The 22,479-nt window shown below is 28.1% G+C and overlaps 1 protein-coding gene, 1 non-coding gene and 1 pseudogene across 3 annotated transcripts; all 3 read right to left on the bottom strand.

Moving 5' to 3' along the window:
* Window positions 1-2,294: 2,294 nt before the first annotated feature.
* TRNAK-CUU (transfer RNA lysine (anticodon CUU)) lies at window positions 2,295-2,367 on the bottom strand. The gene has a single exon. It is a non-coding gene; the product is annotated as a tRNA-Lys (tRNA).
* A 288-nt stretch (window positions 2,368-2,655) lies between these two features.
* LOC109811071 (glutathione S-transferase 1-like) lies at window positions 2,656-8,402 on the bottom strand (annotated as a pseudogene). Its single transcript, XR_014429843.1, has 9 exons — window positions 8,380-8,402; window positions 8,211-8,263; window positions 8,018-8,103; window positions 7,645-7,716; window positions 7,184-7,237; window positions 7,023-7,097; window positions 6,857-6,920; window positions 2,960-3,019; window positions 2,656-2,835 (listed from the first exon to the last, which is right to left on the bottom strand). The product of XR_014429843.1 is annotated as a glutathione S-transferase 1-like (transcript).
* A 4,529-nt stretch (window positions 8,403-12,931) lies between these two features.
* Window positions 12,932-18,050, bottom strand: LOC109811100 (triacylglycerol lipase 2). The gene is made up of 9 exons (XM_020374741.2): window positions 16,504-18,050; window positions 16,305-16,412; window positions 15,653-15,793; window positions 15,442-15,552; window positions 15,052-15,195; window positions 14,923-14,963; window positions 14,722-14,801; window positions 14,526-14,621; window positions 12,932-14,101 (listed from the first exon to the last, which is right to left on the bottom strand). Exons 1-9 carry the CDS (start codon window positions 16,684-16,686, stop codon window positions 13,782-13,784), a joined length of 1,224 nt encoding a protein of 407 aa, XP_020230330.1. The 5' UTR covers window positions 16,687-18,050; the 3' UTR covers window positions 12,932-13,781.
* Window positions 18,051-22,479: the final 4,429 nt, after the last annotated feature.

The raw sequence follows: 22,479 nt of genomic DNA, 5'->3' as shown, positions 1-22,479 counted from the left end.
AGAAAGGGTCGTTCCAGTTTCATAACGGGCCGTTCTGCTTCCAGATGCATGACAAAAATTTGACGTACACGTGGCATCTACGTAGCTTCCACGTGGCATCCACGTGACCAACAATTAACTCCGTTTAAATAATTTGGACAAAAGTCCGACATTGCAACCAATTAATTTATTACAGACCAAATTGAGACAAAAAATAAAAGTGAGACTAAATTAAAACAAACAATTATTATAAGGAACTAAAATAGGTTTTTAGCCTAAATACTTTTTATTATAAAATTATTTTTAATTATTCAGTGTATATATAATTTATATCTATACTTATATATAAAATAGATCTCTTATTTTAGTGTACAGTTCATTTGAGACAATTTTAACCTTTTAAATAAAATAAAAAAATTGTTTGATGAAAATTGTTAAAGATTATAAAAGTTTTTGCATATAATAAGTATCTACTATTCTATTAGTGTGTGTAATTATACGGAGCCACAAAATGATTTATGACATATTTAGTATATATTTTTTTCAAATGGTTTTATTCTTAAATTTTTAAATAATTAAAAATAACATTAAAATTAGTCATTTTTACATAAATAAGGTTTTACTTAAAACTTTTAGATTTAAAGACTAAATGCAACACTTGATCTGTCAAATATTAATAATTTTTAAATATTTTTATTAAATAAAATATAGAGGTACGAAGTGTTTCGACTTCACTAATTTATATATAAAAGTGATTTCATGTTTTTGTGTACATATTTTTTTTATAACTATTTTACCTTAAATTTTTAAATAATAAAGAATATTAAAAATTATTTTGTAGTGTTCTTATCACCATAGCATGCTCAATCACATGGTTGAACTAATTTATTTGCATGAGAGATACTTAAGAAATTCTCTGCTTTTCTTTCACCATTTTGGTATGCTTTGATGCTGTGGGAAATAGTGAGAAAATTATATTAGTTGAAATTGATGCAAATTCATTTTGTGCTTCTTAGTCTTCTCTAGCTGAATTTATTGGCTAAAAATTTTGTAATGAGTAGACAAACAGTAGTTGATTTTGGTTACTAATGAGCCAAATTTGAATACTTTGGTTAAGCAAGGAGTGTTAGCAAATTTTCAAGAAACAATTTTTTATACCCGAGTTCATATCCTATCTAATTTATTTTTCCAAATTGTTTCAGAACATAGAAACGTTATAAACATCCACACAATGAAATATTTGATTGGTGCTTCTTGTTTGTAACTGGAAGTTTTGGTCTATATATTTTCTTGGACTAAATTAACCTTTTAACTATACACTTTTTATTTAATCTTCTGTAAATAGCTTCTTCCTTTCTCTTTTTCCCTTCAATATATTTAAAAAATGGACACCCTTTCTTCAGAATTTTATGTATATTGGTTGCATTTAGATATAATATATTATTTAGTTAATATGTTTAGTTCATGTAAAATGAATTAGTTGATGTTTTTATTAGTAGAAAATATTATAAAAACGAGTTTGATTTTAGTCTCTAATTCTTTTATTTATTCCCCCCAAATTTTAGAGTATTATTTTTAGACCATAAAATTAGAAAATTTTGATTTTAAACATTATAAGTTTTATCTGTTCAAAATTTAAAATTACTAACTTAGGTTTTAATGTTTATTTTTAGATAAATAACTAACATTTATTTTAAGTATACTAAATTGTTTTAAAAGTGTTACACATTAATAAATTTATAAGTATATTAGTGTCATTTAAGATGGTCATTTGATTTATCATTCTACATATAAGTAATTAATGAATGTGGCATAATAGAAGAGTTAAAAATAATATATTTTTTTTAATTTTAAAAGAATATTTTTTTTATATGACCAAAATTGAAATTCATTTATTTTCTAGAGACTTAAAAATATATTTAGGCATACTATTTATTATTTCTATATTTTAAAGAATGAATAAATTTTAGTTAACTTTTATTATGTTTAAATTTTAAAGGTTAAATTACAAAGTAATTTATTAAACTGTTTAGGAATATTCAAATAGATCCTTAAAAAAATATTTGCATTATAAACTAAAAACGTAGTTCAAAAAGATTAATTTATGAACCTATGGCTATATCCATCTACTTGGTAATTTAATATTTTTTTATTAAATATCTGTGAAAAAAGTAATAAACCATAATAATAAAAATTTAATAATCCTTAACTAACGTGATAATATCTAATTTATGGTTTTATTCAAAAAAAAAATGCAACCTTCACCTCCAAAATCAATAAGAAAGAAAAGAAAAAAAAGAAAAAAATAAAAAATACGCCCACCGTGGGGCTCGAACCCACGACCACAAGGTTAAGAGCCTTGCGCTCTACCGACTGAGCTAGACAGGCTTTTATTTGCAGTGAGATTTTCTAATAATTGTTTCTTAAAATATTTCTTGGGACTTGGCTGGTCAGACACTTTTATTTCCTCACTTTGTATGTTTGTTCACTCTAAAAATAATTAAATCCTAAATTATACGTGTCTCATCTATATAAAATTTTAGCAATATATAATTTTTCAAAGCTTTTCCTAGTCTTTAATATGTTCTGCATAAACAAAAAGTTTGACAGAATATATATTCAATATTGAGATATGCAAGTTAGCATATATATAGTCTAACAAAGAAAGTAAGCAACTATATTAATAGTATTGTGCTAAATATTATTACAAAATGCTGAATATAATTACAAATCAATGGTTTTTGGGGAAAATGCTGAATATAATTACAAATGCTGTCAGTTGCTCAAGGAAACCAGATTTTAACTTTCAAGTGAGAAATTGGAAAAAGGATTTGCAAGAAAAGGATTTGGAAGGATCTACAGAAAAAATAAGACAAGACAAGACAAGAACTTTATATTCACTCCCAACCAATCAAGCTTGTGCACCAATATTGGTATAAAGAAACAAAACAAATATATCAAGAAATCATAAGAACTATACCATATCAATATCAAACCTCTGAACTGCCTGTGTAATCTGTGGGGCCAAAAGCACATCAGCCTGCATGATACAACATTTTCTTTGTTAGATATGCCTTTTCAGGTTCATAGTAAATGCCTTTGCACAGAAAATTAAAATTCACTTCCAAAGGAGTAATAATCCCAACCAAGGTTGTCAAACTCGAGAGTCTACACAAACTCGTAGACTCGTAAGAATCTACCTAATATTAAAAGATATTAAAAAACATGAACACACACAATATAATATCACTAATTAAACATTCTAAGTATGAAATAAGTCAAATAACAACAAGAAAATGTCATAATACAAATCTTAACCATACATGAACAATCAAAAGTCGAAAACACATAAATCCACAGGTCAAAAACATAAAACAAGATCTAAATTTATCAATCAAAGTCCAATCCTCCAACAAATTCATGTGCATCATCATCATCTTCATTTTCTTCAAGCTCATCCTCTTCATTTGATGATAAAGGTTCTTCAATATTCACATCATTAAAGACCAAATCAAGGTCATCTAAAGTTGGATTGGTTGAATCTCCAACTAGTTCAGCATTTCCACCATCATCCACATTTACATTTTCATCCCTAAGTGGTGGTTGGGCATTCTCTCCATTAAAAATAGCATCTCCCTCCTCAGTTATCCACTCATCATCATTTCGTCAAAAGGAATAACAAGATTTTTTTTCACTTGTTTACTCTTTAACTTCAAGTTATACATCACATAAACCAAATCATTCATCTTCCTTTGATACAAGCGATTTCTTCTCTTTGTATGAACATAGAAAATAGAACACAAAAACCAAAATTTCAAGGTTACCTATAAGGCTAAAACTCTAATTTCTAAACATAAAAAATTAACAACTAAAAACAAAGACATTAATTCAATTACCATTTCAAATGAACTCCAGTTACGCTCACATTCAGAAGAGCTACAAGTTAAGCTTAGTACACGGATGTCAAACTTCTTTAACTCTGGACATCCATCCCCATAGAAGTCCTACCATTCTACAGGAAGCATAACCTTCCTACTAGCCACTGTAGTATCAAGACCAAACAACCTTCTAGCATAATGAAAGTCAGCAAGTTGCATACCGATCTTGCTCCTCTCATTCAAGTCACTCACCAACCTTGTCATACAATTGTATAACCCTTGTTTAACCTCAACATCATCATCTCTAAAATTAGGATCATAATAGAAATGGAGATTGAGGTAATATGCAGCTGCATGTAAGGGTCTATGGAGTTGTTTATCCCACCTTTCATCAATAATATTCCATACAGGTTCATAACTATAAATATGAAATAAACACAAGTTAGGAATATTGCCATTATCATATACTAGAAACATGAGTACATAACTATACTAAATAAGATCATTAAATTTCAATAGAGATATAGTTTAGAACTAAGAAAAATTTACCTTTTCTTAACATTGTCAAAGTTGATTTTTATCTTTTTCTTGGCACAATCCATCCCATCATATATAAAACCCATGACAGGTTTTTCATCAGAATCCACCAAGCGAAGGACAGTCATAAGAGGAACAACGACTTTGAGACATATAATTATGTTCTTCCATAGACGACTATCTAAAGCCATGCCTTCCACCTTTCTTCCCTCTGGTGTAGAGGAAAACTTACTTGATTTCCACTCATTTGAGCTAAACATACACATCAATGATGCTTTATTATCATTGAGACAAGATAGAGTTAAATAAGCAGTAACAAATCTAGTTATACCGGGCCTAACCAAGTCCCTCCCCTTAGTGAACTTCTTCAACATGCTAATGAGCATTGTTCTAGAGTATATGTAGGTGGTAATCTTTCTTCCTTTCTTGATAGTCACTTCATGAACCTTTAGCTTCTTCTCAAAATCCTCAAAAATCAAATCAATACAGTAGGCAGCACATGGAGTCCAATACAAATTCTTTCGTGTCTGCATTAACATTTCACCTGCTACCTTATAATTTGTAGCATTCTCTGTAACAACTTGGACTACAGTCTCTTCTCCTACACAATTGACAACATCATCCAACATTTTAAAAAACTTTATCAGCTGTTTTAGAGATGTCAGATGTGTCTAATGAATATAGGAAGACTGTCCCCTTAGGACTATTAATCAAAAAGTTACAAATTGACTGCCTCTTCTTATCTGTCCATCCATCAGACATGATTGAACAACCAGTCCTCTTCCATTCCTTCTTAAACTCTTCAAGCATTGAATCAGTTTCAATCATAGCTTGTTTCAAAAGCTTCTCCCTCACATCATGATAAGAAGGGGGTTTATAACCAATTCCATATCTCCCAATCATCTCACACATCTTTATAAACTCTACATTTTTAATGGAATTGAAGGGAATGACACTTGCGTAAAAATATCTTGCAACTTGTTGATCAACTTGGTCCTTGTAGTCTTTTTTCATCATTTGGTTTAATGTTATATTTGAACTCTAGCACCACCAACTCCTTTTCCTTTTGTCAAAGCCCTCATGTCCATCTCTTTCTCTATGTCATCTTCCTCATCAATATCAAGCAATCTCTTTTTCCTCATTGATGTCTCTTTAGCCTCCGCAACAATTTTCATCATTAGAATTTTAACTTCTTCCGGTACCATTGCACATGGTTCAAAATCTTTTCTAGTACCAGCAAGGTGATGCTTAAATCTAAAAATCCCCCCACTATAGTTTTTGTGCAATAGTTGCACTTCACCTTTTTTCCATTGCCTAGAACATCTGTCCCATGCTTCCACCCCATGTCAGTCCTATTTCTAGGGGCATTTTTCCTTGCTCTGGAAGAAGAAACTCCATTTCTTGAAGACTCTAAGCCACCACTAGTTTTAGACATCTTGCTAATTATAGGAGTAAGAGACTAAGAGTATGTGAGTAACACTAACAGACCAAAAAATAAAAAAATGTTAGAGTAAGAAGTAACACTAACGAGTAACGAAGTCAAACGATGACTGGTGGGTGTTCGTCGAAAATTATAGGGATGATGCCGGAAGCTACGACGACGGTGCTGGAAGCTGCAACGACGGCACCGGAAGCTTCAATGACGACGCCGGAAGCTGGAACGACGAAAAACTCCTTTCTTTTAACTAGCTTCCTTCCTTCTACCGACGAGCAGTCGCCGTCGAACACCCACAGCGAAGCGCTTACCAAGCGTGAAGGATTCGTTCCTCTCCCAGCAAGAGGATGCACGTTCGTATGCGGCAGAGGGAGAGAAATCAGACTCACGAGGATGGTGGAGGCAGCGTTCGTTCTATGCGCGGAGGGAAAAATACCGTGGTCACTTACTAACCCTAGCTAAAACGACGTCGTTTTGGAGCATTTAGGAGGGGAAAAAAACCTAACTGGACTCGTGGACTCAGCCTCAGACTCGCGATTCTGAGTGAGTCTACCCGAGTCTACCCGAGTTAGCCTGAGTCTATCAAAAACCGAGTCTATTCGCGAGTTAACTCGTTTTACTACCCTAGACTCGTAAACTTGTACGAGTTTACAAGTTGACTCGCGAGTTTGACAACCATGATCCCAACATAGAAAGAATTAGATAATACTTGAAACTCATTTTGGCAGCACACTGAAATTTCAAAATCTATGATGGACAAACTCAGCATGATAGTATAAGAGTAAAATTGGAGGAGGGGGGGTATTGTTTTTTCTGCCAGATTATGAGGAAAAGGTAAAGAAAGTTCCATTTACAATTTTCCTTTTCTCCCTTCAGTAAATAGCTTACCTTCAACAAATATTTTTAGGAATTGACATTGGCCACAACAACATGGAACAGATTCAAAATAAGACATTCAAATCATATTGAAGCAAACCATTATAGTAAATAAAAAGATAAAGAAGGCTTTAGGGCAACATGATTATACCATATCGATATGTTCACCTGTGGCATGTGCGTACCAGCAAAATCCTTCAGTAACTTTTCAAGAGCTGGACATCATCCAAATAAAAGTAAAAGTGAAAGTAAGAGAACTGAATAAATATTAAAAAAATTTCAAAAGACAAGGAAACGATAGTAAAGAATATGCTTACCTGGGAAACCTTTGTCAATGGTAAATTGGGCACATGGTTTTTTGATTCCGCACCAAACATTTTCTCCATATCTTTCTGTAAAAAATCTAAAGTGTCAAAAATCCAAAATCTTTGAGCATAGCCAATCCAAGCATTTCAAATCAAAAGAATTAAAAATGTACCAGAACATTAAGCATGTGAAGAGGCTGTATACTAGAGTGAACAATACTTGCTACCTGTAAAATAATGTAATTTCAGACAGTAGCCAAGCTCAAGAAATATTTTGAGCCACAAGTGATCTAGCACCTTCTCACTGCTAGAACACAATTTGAGCCTGCTAAATTATCAGTGTCAGAATATTTCCTTTCAGGGTATATGTTCAAATTACAGATTAGACTGGAGAATCATTTTATAGCGAACAAGTTCTTATAATCCATGGTCCTTTTATAAACCTTGTGTCCTGCAGAACATACCAGATATTTCCAAACCTCAATCTATATAATTTTTAACAATAAGAATTCACACCCAGATTGACTTTTTCCATTGCTTCAGAAGATACAGTGCCAGTAGGATTAGCACTTAAAATCAATCCTGACTCAACACATTCATGTTGCAAATCCAAATCAATCATCTTGAAATTTACCTGAAGATTGAGAGCTCTGAGCTGAGGATCAACTGGCAACAGTGGCTTCGGAGTATATTTTTCCTCCAAATGCTAACCATAAAAGGAAGAGTGAAAGATATGAAGTTGCAATTTTTTATAACGGAACACCAAACCTAAATTGGGGACATGCATGAAATTATTGGAAAGAAGCTCAAGCATCAGAATTCTGAACAGCTTGATTATTTTCCCACTCAACTCCATCTTTATGATCCGTATTTTCTGAAATAACTCAACTCGCCAAGAAATGGACCCCTAAGACTTATGTACTCAACTAATAGAAAAATCATTAGATTTTGGGGGTGGAATTGAGTAGAGTACTCAATATTTTCAATGCTTGTAGCACTAGACCTACCAGAAATATTGCATAAGAGTCTGAAACCACCACATTATCATCAACTAATACTGGAACATAGTGCAGAGGGTTCAATTTCTCAAACTCTGAAATTTAATCATAAAATAATGTTTTTTCAGTCAAATAAACTTTACCAACCACTATTCAGTTTAGCTCCTAAAGCAATAAATATACTAAAGAGTTCTGAATTCACCTGGACTGTATTGCTTTCCTTTTGAAAGATCCACTTCTTTGTATATGGGATCCCTAGTCTTATTAGATTAAAGGAAACCAAAATCAATGAAGAAACCTAATATTATGAAAACAAAGTGTATTCTATTCTAATAGAACATTCATGTATGTCTTTTGAAGTCGAGATTTGCCAATTTTCCTTATAAGAATCCATTTGTCCCATATTTTTTTAACTTACTAATTACTTATAAGTAAAAATTTGAAAATGAGAAATTAATATCATAATTGCTTTGTAACTTACACAATACAGCACAATATAACAAGGCACAAAATGCCTTTTTTTTTTAGTTAGTAATATTTCATTTCAATATATAATATTGTTTCGGTTGAAATATTTTTTATACTTTCTTAATATTATAAAATGAAGAAAATGTGTTATTTTTGTAAAAGAAAAATATCAAAATTCACACAAGCGATGTATGTATGTCACTATATTTTCAGTTATAGCGAAAATATATATATATATATATATATATATATATATATATATATATATATATATATATATATATATATAAACATAGAGACAAATAACTATAAAAATATGATAATAGAGGCTTTAATTTATTTTTTTTATTGTTCATTGGATTCATTTTTATGTAATTCATCATATTGATGACTCTTATTTTATTTTGAACAATAGTTGGATTTTATACTTTTTATGTATATAGGTGGATTTAATGGGAAAAATTTTAAGTCGAATTAAAAAAAATTGAAATTATGTTATAAAATTGAAAATAATAATTATTTTAAAATAACTAAATTGATTCAAATTTAAAAGATACATGATCAAAAAAAATTATTTAAAAGATAAGAATCAAAGATAAATGACTAAATTATACTTTTGGTTTTCCTATAATATCAAGTTCGTAATTTTGATCTCTTTATTTTTAATTATACAATTTTAGTTCTTTAATTTTATAAAATATGTAACTTATTCATCAATAAAGTTGCAATATAGTCATATATAACATTAAGTAGATGATATGACAATCAAAATTTAATAATATTTGGACTAAATTTTATTTTTGGTTTTCATTTTTATCTCATAAAGTAATAAATTGATGTGAAAATGAGATAAAAAATGAAAATTAAAAGTATAATTTAATTTAAATAATATAAAATAATAATAATTGTGTCATCAACTTAATTAATATTAGATCATGACTAATGACTAAAATTATGAATTTTAAAAAATTAAGAGACTAAAATTGCATATTTAAAATTAAAAGGACCAAATTTCCGTATTTAATATTATAGGATGATCAAAAATGTAATTTAGTTTATATATATATATATATGAGGAGGGTTCAAACGATACTGGTGTAATTTTAACTATGTGTTACACCGCTCAATAACTTTATATTAAATGTGAATTTTGTAAATCTAACCGTTAGATTGAAAGTTCATATCTCTTAGATCATATATGTCAAATTTTATATTAATCTAAGATGATTTGATACTTCATTATCATAAAATAAAATTGACGTAATATATACATTTCAAAATATACTAAAATATGAACACTTTGATTACCTTCAAGTTGTTGTTCAATTTTAACAAAATTTGACATATATGATCTAAGAGATATGAACTTTCCATCTAACGGTTGGATTTTCAAAATTCACATTTAATATAAAGTTATTGAGCGGTGTAACACTTAGTAAAAATTACACCGGTGTCGTTTGAACCCTCCTCTATATATATATATATATATATATATATATATAGAGAGAGAGAGAGAGAGAGAGAGAGAGAGAGAGAGAGGTCTACTTACTAAATCTACTTAAAATTACTCCACTCAATTAATTCATGTTCTACATTAAATTTTAACAATTCAACCTTTAAATTACAAATTCTTGATGCATAAAAATATTTCATACATTAATTTAAATCTATATAACGAGATATTATATAATTTTAAATTTTTTAAAATTTATATATTACAAAATTTTAATTCAACAGTTAGATCATTAAAACATAATTTTTTGAATGGATTAAGTATACCAAAACTTACTCTTGAAGTGAATATCTTTTCTTTCTACGAGTCAGCCCAACACATTGTTAGATGTAAAACAAATTTTAGAATGAGACTTTATTAAAATTAATAATATCTTTTAATATAAATTTTTTTTTAAAAATGGTCTTGAAAAAATAATTATATTTATATATTTTTAGAGATAAGCCTTTTAAACTGATCTCTTAAAAATATAAAATTTAAAAAAGTGACTTTTGAACTATTAGCTTTGAAAAGGTTATATAAATACTAATGTAAAAACAATTTTTTTTGAAGGCCTAAATCAAGGGTTTTGGTGGCGTCATGTTTGAGCCAACTTGAAGAAAAAAATAATTATAATGTGACGGTAGTGTGTGTATGTACACTATTCCAAGAATTTATAAGAGGAATTTAATTATTTCAAGAATAAGATTTAAAAAATTTAATTTACTTAATAATTTATATTTTATATTAAATTTTAATAATTTAATAATTAAATTATAAATTTTTAATATACAAATCAAATTTATAACTTTTTATAAAGTTTTATAATTATAGGATACGTCGTTACATGAATTTAAATTAATGTATAAAATATTTTTATAAATATATATCAACTTAAATTAATTTAATAAAATATTAAATAATTTTTAAATTTTTTTATAAATTTGTAAAGTTGACTTATATGTGAAATTTTTTTAATTTAACTGTTAAAATTTAATTTAAAATAAGTTATTAAATATAGTAAGTTTATCATAATTTACTAAGTAAATACCTCCCATATATAATAGTTATAATAATATATACATAATATGTGTAATCATTATTAATAATATAAATAATACACTTTTATAATTACAGTTTGATATGATGAATTGCTAATATATATATATTTATATAGAAAAGCCTATCAGATTTAATATTAGTATAAATAATAATAATTGCTAATTATTATTATCATTATTATTAAAATATTAAATATTAAATATTAAATATTAAATATTAAATATTAAATATTAAATATTAAATATTAAATATTCTGATTATTTCATTGTGTATACAGAAAAAAGTTACAATGTGTTGGTAGTATGTCAATATAAGCAGTATTTATAATGATATATATATGTATTACATTACGGGACAACACATTTTTATCAGTCACTATGAATCTATGATTATACACAAAAGAGAAAATATCACAATAAATACTATATAATTAATGAAGATTATCGTTTAGCATTTATATTTCAGGTTTTGAATAAAAACTTAAACTTCGGATAAATATGAATACTAAATGTGTTTATGAGTGATTGGACCATGAGTCAATCTTTTATCATCCTTGTGTAAAGTCTTAATTTTAGTCGTAGAAATCTAAACTACTAAAATTAAAAAATATCAAACATTTCATTTGATTTACTTAAAAAGTCTCCCTACCAACTCTTTTCACTTTTTATGACATATCTCCCTTGCTTCTTCTTGTTAGCTCAAGAAACTTGGATTCATCATATTCTTTGGGATTGTCCCTATGCACATCAAGTGGTGTTCAATGCATTGTATCTCTTTTGGGATTTCTTCCATAGGGCATAATATCGAATCCTTTGGGAACCCATGTCTTTTGGAGATATGCTTCGTGATTCCTTAGGAAATTGAATTTATAATTATTTAGGTAGTTGTGGCTTCTCAATTGTTATGACTGCTGAGCTTTATGCCACATATTTTGGTTTAAAAGTCGCTAAAGAAATTGGGTATATACGTATGTCATAGACTCATGTGAAATGGACTCTACACTTTTGCTCAGATCTTCATCACTAATGGGGTCAATGTTTATCATTCATAAGCTAACAATAGCATCAATGCATCATTGATCTCTCGTGGACTCTTCTTCAAGTATACTCTAACAAGGCAAGGTAATTTCATGGCAAGTTGATAAGTAAAAGAGAAAGATAAATTGACTACGCATGCAGTTTAATTAATCTTATAGCTATGTTCGTCACCTATCCTTCCTCCTGTTCTAGCTGAAGCTATGGGTACTTTATTTGTCAGGCCTTAGTATTCTCCTTTATTAGCTTTCTATATAATTTCATACGTGTAAAAAAAAAAAAAAAGATTAGCAAAAAATCAATATCTTCATTTTTATTTATTTATAATCTTTATCTACAATTAGAGAGTATAAATGAGTCAAATCAAATTGAGTTTTTGAAATTTGTACTCAAATCATAAGAAAAATTAATTATTCATGTTTGACTCATTTATTTAATCAAATTTAAATATTCAAGACTTGAACTTGTGTTGTTTTAAAAAAAATCAACTTTGAGCTTAACTTTTATAGCTCATTTTCATTACAAATTACTTTTATCATCAATTATCTACAGTTGCCTGAACATTATATATAACAAAATATTACTAATAAGTATAGGTAATAGTATATAATTTTGTCATCCAGAAAAACTTAATTATTTTATCTTTTATAACTAATATTTATTTATTTTATTAATGCATATTATTTGTAATAATTATTAAGATAAAATTGTATTAATTAAAATAATTTATGACTTTTCAAAATTTAATTTTGGATATCGATATTTTAAAAAAAATTTAATTTTGGGTACTGTATTTGTTAGACTTTAGTATCCTCTTTTAGCTTTCTATATAATTTCATGCTCATAAAAAATTAATATCCTCATTTTTATTTTTATTTTTATAATCTTTCTCTACAATTAGGGGGATATAAATGAGTCAGACTTATTTATTTAATCAAATTTAATTCAACACTTTAACTTGTGTTGTTTAAAAAAAAATCAACTTTGAGCTTAACTTGTTTAGCACATTTTCATTACAAATTATTTTTATCATCAATCATCTATGGTTGCCTGAACATTATATATAACAAAATATTACTAATATGTGTATGTAATTGTCATCTAGAAAAACTTAATTATTTTCTCTTTTATAACTAATATTTATTTATTTTATTAATATATTATTTGTAAATAATTATTAAGATAAAATTGTATTAATTAAAATAATTTCTGGCTTTTTAAAAATTTAAGTTTTGGAAATCGATATTTAAAAAATTTAATTTTATTATCATTAAAATTATTTTATGTAGATAAAATTAATTTTGCAAAATAATAATTACATGACAAAATCACTAGTTTTAAATAAAATTAAAACTTACTTTAACAAAAAAAAAAATTTACCTTAAAAGGAACTTTTAAGTTAAAAAGGAAAAAATAACAAACAACTTCTACTTATTTGTATTAAGCTCTTATTTTCAAACAACTTTTAAGTATTTAGTAAGTTAAAAAAAATATGGGATCGACAAATGGACTCTTGATAAGGAAATTTGGCGAATCTCTACTTCAAAAGACATACATACACGAATGTTCAATTAGAATAGAATATACTTTGTTATTGCTGAGAAACAGAACATAGTAGTCATTGATCAAGAGAAAAATGTAACATATTTTAATGTACTAACCTAATGAATAAACAAAAATAACATTATATGAAGTGCAATGAATAATAGTTGTGAAATCAATTAGCCTTGAAGAAATCTACCATAGGATCATAAATAACTTGTTTGACATTGGCTCCCATGAAAAAATCAACGTGAGCATAATCGTCTTTGAATAATACCACAAGGTTGTTTCTATCATGATCTTTGAGGTCACTGAGCAAAAGCAGCACATTCTTTACATCAGATAGTGTGTCTAAACCTCCATAGCTGAGAAAAAGAGGGAATTCATTTGGAATTGCTGTCATGACATAAGAAGGAGGAAACAGTTGTCTATAGTGCAACATATTCTGTTCTGGATCACCATAATCATACTTTGCTATACTTCCTGTTCTGATCACTGCTCAGAAGGGTCAATAAGAAATTATGTTGGAACCAATACTCATAATCTATGAAGCATGAATCCAAATATGACACAGATGTCAACATTCTGACACAATTTAATGTTCAAAATGTACCATATAAACGTATTTGCATGATTAATAACAATGTTCATAATTGTGCATTTTGTTTATAGACGATAATTATTCTCTATTAGAGACAATCATTTTCAAGTCAAATTGAACTACTATAAATGATAAAACTCTATCCCTAAATATTTAACAAAGTTGCATGTTTAGGACTTATTAAACTTAATTATGTATTCTATTTTGGTGAGCTTGTGAACTATCAAATGCTTCAAAATCAAATGACACACTTGGTCACAAACAAGATAATCAAGTTTGCTAACAAGAACTATCAAATTTTCTTGTTAGTGTACTTACTTTGACATAGGTGAATCAAGTTCATAGTTGCTGTTGACTGCAATCCATGATCAAGAAAGGCATTTAATTTGGAGGAAGTAAAGCAGCAATTTGGACCTAGAATTTCAGGGAAAGGAATATCAAAACAATCAGTACGAAACATAAAGTGAAATTTAATTCCTTCTCATATTCTTGTTGCCAATAACATTCATAGTACCTGTGAAAAGTGACAATAGGTCTGAGCATTTCAAGTTTATTTTACTGCACAATCCTTCCACAAATTTGCTAACAGCATCCCTGCTCATTAGAAGAATATTCAGCCACTATTGTCCATTGAAATTCCTCTTACTTTCTTTCATCTCTTAACTTTTAGCACAAGAAAAATTATAAAAGTTCAAGGTTAAGGTTTTTCTGTTACCCGTTTGGAATGAATTCACGGAGTCCTAACCAGTATAGTTGCTGTTATATTAAAAAAAGGAAAAACATTAAAAAATCAATTGATATATTAATGCTATGCTAAATGATTAATTTTTCTTCTGTCCCTCACATCAGTTAAAAATGTGTCGGCAGCAAGTGTTGCTATTGGAGATGCAATTTGATGCATATGAGCAATTGGAGAAAGTAATGCAGCTGATCTCAACATGTCCATCAATTTCCCTTGTGAGAAAGCAGTCAAAGCCATTAAGGTTCCCTGAAATTTCAGGTTATTGTTACTTAGAACACTATAATTGTAGGAGGCTTAATCAAGTCTTTGTACTACTAATAATAATGTAAATTAGTTTTTTATTGATCGATAGTAAAAGTATACTAAGAATAATTTTTTATTGGTCGATAGTAAAAGTATACACGACAACATACAGCAACTAACAGTAATTTACCTTATCTGACCTGACAAAACTAACACAAACAGAAAGAGTCAAAGAGACTAGAAACTAACCAAGGAATGACCTGTATAGTGCATTCTCTGACCGGTTTGGCTGTACACATAGTTGACAAAAGCAGGAAGATCGTAACTAGATAACTCATCCCATGACCAATTCCAATAATCCTACACAAAATGAATAAAACAATTATCCATTAAAGTAGCTAGCTATATATCAACTGGTTTAGTGAAAACTAAAATGCATGCCCCTTGTCAGGAAAAGAACCTTGTCACTAGGAAGAAGCGATTTGTGCCCGCGACTATATTTTGTCCCACGAGTGTTAGCAAGCCACACATCATATCCATCGTCTGCTAAGATAAATCCCAATGATCCATTTGGAGAATTGACTAGCCATGTAAAGGCATCCTGAAAACACACAACACAAGTTCATTATTGTTGGGAACACAAGCACACTAGTACAAAAATTAGTTTCAGGATCGGGGTTTTAAGATCGGTTATTAGAGAGCCGATCTTAAAAGTGACGCAGTGACATTTTTGTAAATAAGGTTACAACTTTTAAGATCGGTCACTAAAGAGCCGATCTTAAAAGTGACACGGTGACATTTTTTTAAATAAGGTTACAACTTTTAAGATCGGTCACTAAAGAGCCGATCTTAAAAGTAACACGGTGACATTTAAATAGGCCATGAGCAAATTACAGAACTAAACTCGACATTGCATTTCAATCCAAAATCTTAAGTCATTAGATTTATGCATCTTTATCTTTTACATATTATTTAACGTATTCAACTCTATGTAATGAGTGACTCTCATTTATACTTACATACTAACAATTATCTTAGTTCCATATTCACTTTATTCTGTAAGATAATTATTTTGTCATAGTATTTTTTTTCTAAGAATCAACACAACTTACACAAAAAAGACCATGTTGCAATAGCACCGGCGGCTTGTCGGCTTTCTTACCGGACCGGCTGGCCGGCAACCTCTGCAAGCTCAAGATGTAGCCATCATCTGTTGTAACCTGGCTCCATTCAGAAAGTAATTATTTAAAGTGCCTTCATAATCATTGGCAAGGAGATGCAACATCATAATACGTAATAACTAATATGTACCTGATGTTCTTCACATGTGTAACCTTGTGTCTCTACTATTGTTTGGCAAATACCACCATCTTGGTTAGTAACTAAAGAGGATGTTGGCCATTCATTGTTAGGGTGAAAATTTTGTCTCCCTTGTGCTGCTGTAGTGCAAAGGAAGATTATTATTGAAAAAAGGCAAACTACTATGTTGGCCATTGGAAATGTAGTTAATAAAATGATAAATTATATGATCCTTACGTAGACAGAAAAGTACATTTTATAGCCTTTTGCATTGTGAAGGTTGAGATCATGGGGCTTGTGCATGTTAATGGTTGTAACATATCTGTATGGACGTTTTCCAACTTATTTTCAACAATCAATGTTAAACAACCGTTTAAATTTGGACAATGATATGGATTTAGGTTGTTATTATGTCATTCCTATCAAAGAATATATATATTAATTTACAATTATCTGTAATTATTTGTATTCATATATTTAAAACATTTTATAATTAATAATTGATATAATTAATTGTTTATTATGTCGTTTTTTTTATTTATAATAATAGTTTTTTTTATATATTTATGTGAGTTTTATAGGTTGTAAAAAAAAATTTATGAGACGTTTTGAAAGGAAAGTAATATTTCAAAAGTTGTTTGTTTTATATGTGAATTTTTTTAAGTGGATTTTTTAATTTCAATTTATTTCAAAATTGTCAATAATTAATCGTTAATGTAATTACTATTTTATGGCACTGTTACAAATTTTTTTATGATTTTGTTACACTTTGATTCTTACAAAATATTATTTCTTTATTAATATATTAATTTTTTTGACACCATATTAATATATTAGTTTTTCAATAGTTTTTAATATATCAATTAATTTTTCAATGATTAATGAAAATATGATTTAGTTAATATAAAAAATTTTAGGCAATTTTCTGAAGAACTTTACATAGGGAAGAAGTTGTTAGACTTTTGGAGAAAAGAAATTGTTGCTCTTATATTATTTTAGAAGTTGAGAAATTTTTTGTGAGAAGTTTTGGATGAGAATATAATTTAATTAATATAAAATTTTGGAAATAATTTTTTGGGGGAAAGAAGCTTTTTTTATTTTTATTTTTACATTAATATAAAACTGTCCGTAATTATTTGTATTCATTAAAAACCTTTCATAATTAATAATTGATATAATTAATTGTTCATTATGTCGTTAAAATTTTTTATATTAAAATTTTGTTATATATTTATGTGAGTTTTATAGGAAATTTTTTGGTGAAAAGCTTTAGAAAAGTAATATTTTCAAAAGTTTTAGGAATTTTTTTACTGAGAAGTTTTGGAGGGAATTGATATTTCAAGAGTTGTTTGTTTTATATGTGAATTTTTATGAAAATCACGTGATTTTTTATTTACATTAATTTAAAAGTGTCTGTAATTATTTACATTTATTTAAAATCGTTCATAATTAATAATTAATATAATTAATTGTTTATATTATGTCATTCAATTTTTTATATATTTATGGGAGTTTTATAGAAAACTTTTTTGTGAAAAGTTTTGGCAAAGTAATATTTCAGAGGTTGCAGGAAATCTTTTGATGAAAAGTTTTGAAGGGAAATAATATTTCAAAAGTTTTTTTTTTCTCTATGTGAAATTATTTTATGCGAATTTTTAATTTCAATTTATTTTAAAAATGTCAATAATTAAAAATTAATGTAATTAATATTTTATTACATTGTTACAATTTGTTATGGTTTTGTTACTCCTTGATTCTTACAATATATATATATATATATATATATATATATATATATATATATATATATATATATATATATAAACCCTAAACCTCTATATATATATATATATAGAAGGGGATTATAATTACACCGGTGTAATTTTTACCAAGTGTTATACTGCTAAATAACTTTATATTAAATGTGAATTTTGTAAATTCAACTGTTAATTAGATTGAAAGTTCATATATATATCTTAGATCATATATACAAAATTTTATATTAATCCAAGATGATTTGATAACAATGTAAAATATTAAGTTAAAGATGGAGAGTCGATTATGCCAATATCGAAAATTAAATTTCACTATATTCGAAATTCATTCTTAAAAGATTACCTTGTAATTAATTGCTAAATTATTGATACGGGTTTTAGAAATTTTTTTTTACTCCTTTTGAGTCCCTTCTATCTATATATAAAAAAATCTACCTAAAAAAGCTTGTTTTTCACATTTTTTTTAACAATGTAAAATATTGAGTTAAAGATTTTAATATATATTTTATTGTTAAAAAATACTTATATTTTTATTAATTAAAAGAAAAATGTTTCAAAATTTATTTTTGACCACAACAAGGATAAAATTAGATAAAACTATGTTCAGTTGCACCTGTATAGCGAAAAACTTAGTGTTACATATGTTTGGGTTGGATACTTTTTATTTAAATTGACATCACCAAACTGTCAAAAGTTGAGTGTGGCATTTTGAAACACAGGATTAATCATGTCTAATTCAATTTCTTATCTTGTATTTTTTTTTATAAGAAAATAATTTATAACACTAATTTAAATTCTATTTTCGTAAGAAAATAACTATGATAATACTAATCTTATTTTCTATTTTTATAAGAAAAATAACTATAATAACACTAATCATAATTTATGTACCTTGTTAATCTTATTATTTTAAAATTGGTACATTCGAGTTGGGCAACTTTATCTTTATAAATTATTACAATTCTTATAATTATTATTTTCTTGTAAAATTAAAATAAAATAGTTAATTTAGACATGCCCCGTTAATAACATCCTCTAATGACACATAATACTGTATCTTTATACACACACCCTAATGACACCCTATACTATACACACACATCCAATGTAAACTTTCCTAAATCATTTAAACAAAAGAAACTAGGAATTCAATTGTAATTATTGCAAGAGGTTTACACTGTGATCCTAACATAAACAAAATCAAAACATATTTGGAATACGCTGTGTGCCAGGCCATGATTCTATCTTTCCAAAATACTTGGGTGGAACAACACCATCAAGATCACCTTGTTGTCAGAAATGTAAAGTTTCATACCTTCTAAAATAGAATGAAAAAATTATAGAGAAGAGGCAATCAGTAAAGTTATTTGATGTAGATTTACTTACTATGAAAATAAAAATAACGTTAAACATTTCATGATGAGCTTGTTTACATTCAAAACATATTTGGAATATTGTTATATCATACCCTCTAATGTTTTTCTAACCTCTAGATAGATCACAAAATTGACATCTCGACTCATACATGCGAAAAATATAGATAAATAATTGGTACACAGTAGGCAACTCAAACTACAAGAAATTATTCTATGATAGGGAATTACTAAAAACTAATAACTAGTACAAAAGAAGTAATTTACATTCGGTTATTTTAAGTTTTTTACGTCAAGAAAAAGTCCGACGTTAATGTGGGAGACGTAAATTTACGTCGGTTTTGAAAACCGACATAAATTTACGTCGGACATTACCAAGGTCCAACGTAAAAAAGTAGTAAAACAATAAATAAATAAAAAAACATAACGAATGCAAGCAGAACGGGCTGTTCTACATGGAGAACGGGTTGTTCTACTTTGGAAACGGGCCGTTCTGCTTTGGGAACAAGCCGTTCTGCTTTGGGAACGGGCCGTTCTGCTTGATAGAACAACCCAGAAGAAAAGGCCAACAACCCAAACAAATAGAACAACCAAAAAACTGAATAGAACAGATACCCACAATAGCAATGCGAAACAAAAAAGTGTTAGCGAAACCCTGATTCATACCTGATGAGCTACAACAGTGTGTGAATGAATAACGAAAAGTTCACCCCACTTTGCAGAAGACAAAAAAAATGATTCAGCAACAAAGGAGAGGGAGAGGGTTTGTAAAGAAGAATATAGAAAAGTGATGATGAGATCCAAGTGAGTGAATGTGTGCGGGTGTGCCTCCCACTCTCTTATTCGCTTTCGCGTCTTTTTTTTACATCGGACTTGGTAGGGTCTGACGTAAAATGTAAAATCTACGTCGAACACAACGTACATCCGACGTAGATTTTATTTTTTAAGTCGGACCCTACCAGGTCCGACGTAAAAAAGTTCACAAAAATTACAAAAATGTCACCGCGTCTTTTTTACGTCTTCATGATATGTGTTGCTATTTATGGTGTTCACATGACTCGAGTCTATAGTAACAAAACTCCGAATCTCGAATAATTATGTACCTGGAACTTCTTCAGCTGAAAGGATTAGTTTCAATAAGCTTTCAGTTTCAACTGTCTGCAGATCAAAAGTCAATAACTGTAAGGGCAGATGAACGAAATTGAATGAATTCACTATCCAAAAATTTTAAATTTATCCTAATAAGTGTGATTTGGAAGCCAAAGATTTAAAAACTTAAAATTCTAATAGGTGTTTTATTATTAGTGGTTGACTAAATTACAACTTTAATTTTGATCAACATTTTATAATGAAATGTAATCATTAATTCCTATAGTTATTATTCTTTTTCTCACACTTCTATTTTTTTTGTAAATAAATTTTACTGTCTTAACATATATTTCTCCTTCATAATATTGTTTGTTTCTTCAATGACAATGATAATTTATTTACATATTTTTAAAATTATTATTTAATTTAAGAAAATTGTTTTTGTTAGATATGTAAATGGTTAACCACAATTACTACATATATTTTGCCTTTCACTTCATTAAAACTCATTAACATGAACTTTGTTTTCAAACATTGATTTTTCAACATTTCGATTTTTGCAGTTTTTGAGTGGCATAAATAATGGCTGCAATATGCTAAAACATGTGATACAAGATACAAAATAATGAAGGTAAGATTTCATATTGAGGTTGTTAGTCAATAAACCTCATATAACTTAAGAGGGAGGTGAATTAAGTTATCTTAATTTTTCTTCTCTTTTTCAATTTTTAAAGATGCCTTCTAAAAATTTACTTATTTAACCAAAATGTATGTAATGATATAAAAACTACTCAACCACAATTAAATAACAAGTAAGTAAAAGTGAAGGGAAGAAGAATTGCAAACTTGATTTTATACTAGTTTGGCCAAACTTGCCTACATCCAGTCCTCAAGTCTCCAACTTGAGATTTTCACTATTCTTGTAGTACTTACAAGACTTGAATCTTCCAACACCTTGGAATACCATTTCCTAGTGTTGAGATTCAAAAACAATAAGGAGAACAACCCTTTCTCCTTCACAGATCCAATGATCAATATGGAATTACAGTAGAACTCTTCTTTTAAGAGTAGATATTACACCTTTAAAGATCTTAATGAACTCTTAGAATAATGCAAATGAAATTGGCCAAGAAGTTTTTGCAAATGACTTTTTCACAATAGAGTTCGTAACCTTTGTCTGAAAAATTATAGGTATTTATAGACAATTATTTCTTAGGTTATGTCTTTTCATGAAGAGGTGTAACTCTCTATAATTTTATAGAAAAGATTCTCTGGTAATCGATTACAAGACTTGGTAATCGATTACAACGGTTTTTAAGTTCAAAATATTTGAAACGTTGTATTATTTAAATTCAAATTTTGAAGATTCATCTTTTGGTAATCGATTACAATGACTGATAATCAATTATCATAACACATTTTGTATTCAAAATTCAAACTTTGAAGTTTCCTTGCTCTGGTAATTGATTACATCTGCTGGTAATCGATTACCAAACAAATATTCTTATATTTGTTACACAAACTTTTGATTATAGGAAACTTCTAATTTTCAGTCAAAAATATTTTTGTAAAATCTTTTTGAACACTTTTTTTGCTTTCTTTTCAAACAACTTATTCTTAAATTCAAAAATATTAAGTTTAGGTTTTCTTGAAATTCTAATTTTAATGGCCAAGTAAAATTTGCAATACTTTTAAAAGTTCATTTTACATTTCAAGCTAAGTAGTCAAGACTTATCTAGATATTACTTCAA

This window comes from Cajanus cajan, chromosome 9 (genome assembly GCF_000230855.2).
Source record: "Cajanus cajan strain Asha chromosome 9, NIPB_CcT2T_4, whole genome shotgun sequence".
Classification (NCBI taxonomy): Eukaryota; Viridiplantae; Streptophyta; class Magnoliopsida; order Fabales; family Fabaceae; genus Cajanus; species Cajanus cajan.
This window is presented reverse-complemented; position numbering and strand designations above follow the sequence as displayed.